The sequence below is a fragment of the Antrostomus carolinensis genome, unplaced genomic scaffold (assembly GCF_000700745.2).
Source record: "Antrostomus carolinensis isolate BGI_N321 unplaced genomic scaffold, ASM70074v2 scaffold5177, whole genome shotgun sequence".
Lineage (NCBI taxonomy): Eukaryota > Metazoa > Chordata > Aves > Caprimulgiformes > Caprimulgidae > Antrostomus > Antrostomus carolinensis.
The window spans coordinates 1-5,221 of NW_010327901.1; the positions used below are offsets into that span (position 1 = coordinate 1).

The 5,221-nt window shown below is 45.8% G+C and overlaps 1 protein-coding gene across 1 annotated transcript in view; it reads right to left on the bottom strand.

Moving 5' to 3' along the window:
* Positions 1-4,851: 4,851 nt before the first annotated feature.
* Positions 4,852-5,221, bottom strand: part of MYD88 (MYD88 innate immune signal transduction adaptor) — a gene marked incomplete at its 5' end in the record, with an annotated part of 6,641 nt that continues 6,271 nt past the window's right edge. Inside the window, one exon of the mRNA XM_010172037.2 lies at positions 4,852-5,148. Within this exon, the coding sequence (XP_010170339.1) occupies positions 4,994-5,148 (155 nt within the window). The remainder of the gene's footprint in view (positions 5,149-5,221) is intronic.

Consider the following 5,221-nt stretch of genomic DNA (forward strand, 5'->3'; position numbering starts at 1 on the left):
ACCCCCCTGCCATGAGCAGGGACACCTTTCAAAGAGGCAGGTGGGGTAAAGCTGCAGTGAAGGGGATGGGACACCAGCTCCTCTGGGAGCAGGACTCTCCTGGCAGGCTGCTCTCGACAGCGATTTCCATCTAGAATACTTTCAGGGCTGGTTTCCATCTCACTGTCCATATGTTCACTCATAGCAGCCATAGCAAAGACATTACTTCATATGCTCCATAGGGAGTGTTGTCCTGCAAGCAGCTGAGCCTACAGCCCCTCCTGTTGTGAAACGCAGCTCAGCCTTGACCTCCAGAAATTCCTTCCAACCAACACTTCCGTGGTTCAGTGATCCTTCATCTTTTCCTGTGGCAGGGCCTTGGCCCAACAGCTGCTGGGTTTGTACATTATCTCCCTGGCTTGGCCTGACTGCGAGGCACAGGAAATAGAGCTGGCAAACCCCTCCAGATCACTGCACAGCCACGTATCTCCTGCCAGGGCTTCTAGAAAGGATGTAGAGTAGGAGCTCACCGCCCAGCGTCCCTCCGTGCTGGGGGCAGAGTGCAGAAGCTCTCGCTGTCTCCTCCAGCCTGGTGGGCACCACGGCTGAAGCAAGGCCAGCATGGTGAGATTGACTACAAAGCCCAGAATGAGACCTGGAGAAGAACCACACGTGTCTGGAGTACGAGTCCTTGACAATTTTCCTCCTGACATGACACATTTCTCTCTCCTTCCCTCTTCCAGGCACGGCCAAAAACCTCCACTGAGGAACCTGTTTAAGCAAAACATGAAACCAAAGAAGAACGAACCCGTATCAATTCTCACCAACACTTCATTTTAAGACCGAATATTTATTCTCCGATGCTCAAGGAGGAGATTCGTCCTGCTGGGTGTTAACTCTTTATTTTAAAATGTTTTCACAAGTAGCAAAAGTTCATTTTTTTGAGGAGGAAAAAAAACCCCACAGAATCATTGACTATTTTCAGAATGGCTATAAAACACACACGCTTTTCCAGAGATTTGTATCAAGAGAGCAAGTAATGTAAATATATATGTATATCTATAAAAATAAATGATTTGGTCCTGACAGATTCAACTGGGACAATTTCAGTGAGCAAAAGAAACAAAATTTTAAAAAAATAAAAACATGATTTTGTAAATTCCTTTTTTAAAGGTATTTAAAATTTTGACCTTCCACTGAGCACGGAAGAGGGGAAGAGAACCACAATTGCCACTGCAATGTGTTTACAATAACTAGATGTGATACCATTCATAGCTGTCACCCTCCAGCAAGTTACCGTGACAAGACAGATATGACAGTGTCAAAAGTGCATCAACTCTTGGTTTTTACACAGAAGAGAACACTTATTTAAAGCATGTATTTTATATTTTAGGGCTGTTTCCTCACTTTACCCCAAAATCATTATTTTAGCCTGCAAGACAATTGTAATTGTTGGCAAAAAAGCAACAGTCCAACAATAGTAAATCTGGCCCAGCACCCGAGCCAGGCAGAGAGAAGGGCCAGGGCACAGCGAGCGAGGTGACAATGAGATCCTGCCAAAGCACTGACATCTTCACAATTAACTGCAATATTGCTTCTATCTACTACAAATCAGAAGACTTGGAAATTCAGCTCTTGTTTTCGCTTTCCCTTCCAGAAGCAGCACTTTCCCTGTCTGGCCATCACCAGATCATCTCCTACAAACATTCCTATTTTTGCTGCTATCGTTTTTTTCCTCATTTGCAATATCCTGAGTCCCAAACCACCCGTCAGGATTTGCACAGAAGATGCTGCACCGGGTTCAATCTGCCCGAATTCTCACTATTTTTGCTATAGCCTCCTGAGAAGAAGGTGCAAGGGGCAGAGGAAGCAAACCCACTCCTCTTATCTCCATGCCAGAGCCCAGCTGTGACAGCGGGTTCATGTCTTGTCCATCCCACCCAGCAGGCAGGATCCCTCGCAGGGTGCCAGCACCGATGGGCCATTGCCTCCCTCTAGTGCCTGCAGCTCGGCCTCCTCTGCCTCTGCTCCCCCAGAGTCCTTTCAGCTCTTGGAACAAGAGGAATCTGGTTTGATCCTGCCAGTAATGACCCAAAATTAATGTTTATAGACACTCCAGAGTATGAGAATTTACCGAGCCCCAGCAGCGCCTGAGGATCAAGCAGCCTCCAGAAACTCTTCAGTAATTAACATTTAACAATCATGCAGAAACCCCGAGGCAAGCAGCTGTCTCTGCTCCTGCAGGAGAGGCCTGAGGGCAATAGGACATGAACTACTTAGAAAATCATTATCACCTTCACTTTTCTCCTTCCATGCCCACAGAATTCTCACTTGTTCTAGCAAGAGAGAAAGGTGCAAACGTCCCCTTGGCACAAAAGCTTCACCATGTTCAGGTCAAGGGCCAGCTGCTCTCAACCAGGAGGAACCAGCAGCAGCGTGGGCAGGAAGGCTGGGGAGGGACTTTGGACAAGGGCAGGGAGTGACAGAACTCCCTGTTCATCATAAAGGGGTGATGGCTTTAAACTGGAAGAGGGGAGATTGAGATGAGATCTGAGGAAGAAATTCTTTGCTGTGAGGGTGGTGAGACACTGGAACAGGTTGCCCAGAGAAGCTGTGGCTGCTCCTCCCTGGAAGTGTTGAAGGCCAGGTTGGATGAGGCTTTGAGCAACCTGGTCTAGTGGAAGGTGTCTCTGCTGCTGGCAGGGGGGTTGGAACTGGATGACCTTTAAGGTCCCTTCCAACCCAAACCATTCTGTGACTCTATGACAGGACTTTGCAGCACCCCCTGGTAAGGGACCATCCATTGACAGGGTGGGCGAGGGAAAGTCTGTCTGCACCTCAGCCCTGGTAATGCTTTAAAACAAATCCTTCAAAAAACCTCCAAAACCCATCACATCCAGATGCAACCTTAAAAATGTAAACTAGTAAAACATTAAAGCCATAAAATCAACATGAGTCAGTGGCTGAAGTAATGAACAAAGTAGAAGAGTTCAAGCAACTGCAGCTACATAAGCAAGATGCTTCTTTCCAATTTAGAAAGTAAATATTTACTGAAAACATGTTTAATTCACCAACACGCTGCTTTAAAACGCTACTTTGGGCAGAACTCTTGCCCCCACCCCTGAGCACTGAGAACTGGGAAGATCCAGTCCCTGCAGGATTCAAGGTGAAGTCTAAGGAGCAGAGCAGTGTCTACGTTGCTTGGAGCCTTAGTCACAGAAATCCAACAGTGATCATGGGGGTTATAAAATACGCTCTTTCCTATGAACGTCACCGCAGCCTTTCCATTTTAAACAGCCCAGCTGACAATTTAACGCACCCTTTGTTCAGTTATTTATCCCTGTACCTTTGAGGCATCCCAAAAACTCATTTGTTTTGGAAGGTTCTTAAAGGTGAAGCAGTTTAAGACCTGGACCCACTGAGGTGCACAGTTCCTGGTCAAGTCAATGAGCAACAGCATCCCACGCTTTGCTGACACCCCTCTACTCTGCTCTGGTGAGACCTCACCTGGAATATTTCATCCAGCTTTGGAGCCCTCAACACAAGAAGGACATGTACCTGTTGGAGCTTGTCCAGAGGAGACCACAAAAATGATCCGAGGGCTGGAGCATGTCTCCTATGAGGACAGCCTGAGAGAGTTGGGGCTGTTCAGCCTGGAGAAGAGAAGGCTCCAGGGAGACCTTCTAGTGACCTTCCAGTACCTGAAGGTGCCTCCAAGAAGCTGGGGAAGAACTGTTCACAAGGGCAGGGAGCAATAGGATGAGGGGTAATGGTTTTAAACTAGACAAGGGCAGATTTAGGTTGGATATCAGGAAAAAGTTCTTCAACATGAGGGTGGTGGATCATTGGAACAGGTTGCCCAGAGAGGTCGTGGAGACCCCATCCCTGGAGATATTCAAGGTCAGGCTGGATGGGTTCTGAGCAACCTGCTCTAGTAAAGATGTCCCAGCTCACTGCAGGGGAGTTGGACTAGATGAGCTTTAAGGTCCCTTCCAACCCAAACCATTAGATGATTCTTTGTGATTGTCTCCCAAAGTGAGGAAAAGTAAGGACTTTCACTGAAAATATCTATTTTAAGACTGAATTTCTACTAAAGGAAGGTTCTATTGTAAACATTTCATAAGGTCTGTGAATATAAAATGTTGGTATAAGGGCACTTAATCAAATGGGACCTGAGCACAGACAGACGTGACCGACAGGTACAAGAGTGTGTCTTTGCTTCCACTTCTTGCTTTCAATGAGCAAAAAATAACCACTTAAGGCAAATCCAAGGGACTGCCTCAGAAAATGCTACTGACAAGGGATTCACCCTGTAAATGAAGACAGGACAGGAATATTGTGATGTAAGTTAAGGAAAATATCCACAGGAAATAAACCAAGCTCAGTAATTCTGCATTAGTTAATAATTTCAAGGATAATTGCTCTAATTTTGCATATTGCTAAGAACAGGAGAACCGTTCATTTTTTTTGCAGCACTTTAACGATTAAAATACGTTTGTGCTTTTCTCAAAACAACGACTGAAGGAGACTCTCTACCCTGAGAAAACACAGGAAACAAAGGCTGAAACCTCAGTTCCTGCAAATCACCAAACTAGTCATGGGATTTCACCGGAATTTAAAGAAATCCACTAACTCTAAATGTTACTGGGGCCATTAAACAGCTTTTAAAACAATAGGAAATAGTTGTTTTGAGAAAGCCTGCAGTCTGAGGCTCTGAGGTCTTATTAAATGCTTACAACAGAGCTTTCTTGTATTAGACACTCAGTCTTTAAATGTATATTTAATGTATTTTCAGTGGATGTGCTTACTACACAAAATGCTGGATGCCGTTGCTCACTGACTCGAGCAGGAACACCCACACAGTTGCTTTATTTCCAAATTATTAAAAAGTGCTAGAGAAAATTCTTTACTCCTGGTTGCAGGCTCCAAACACCGATTGCAAGGATCCAGGTTCTGAAGACCCCGTGTGAACGACACCCCGGTGTGAAGGCAGAGCCAGGAGATTCAAAAGGCATCACGGCAGCATAAGAGATTTTGCCAGTCTCGTCCAGAACCATTTTTTGGTGCAAGGGTTGGTGTAATCACAGATTGTAATGAACCTCAAGATACTTGGAAACTCCTTCTTCATGGTTTTGCACTTGACTGGAATCAGCCGTTTGAGACGAGCACCTGAAAGACAAGTCACACAGGCGGAGGATTACACAGAGCCACGGGCAGCTCATGGCCAACCTCACCCTCCCCT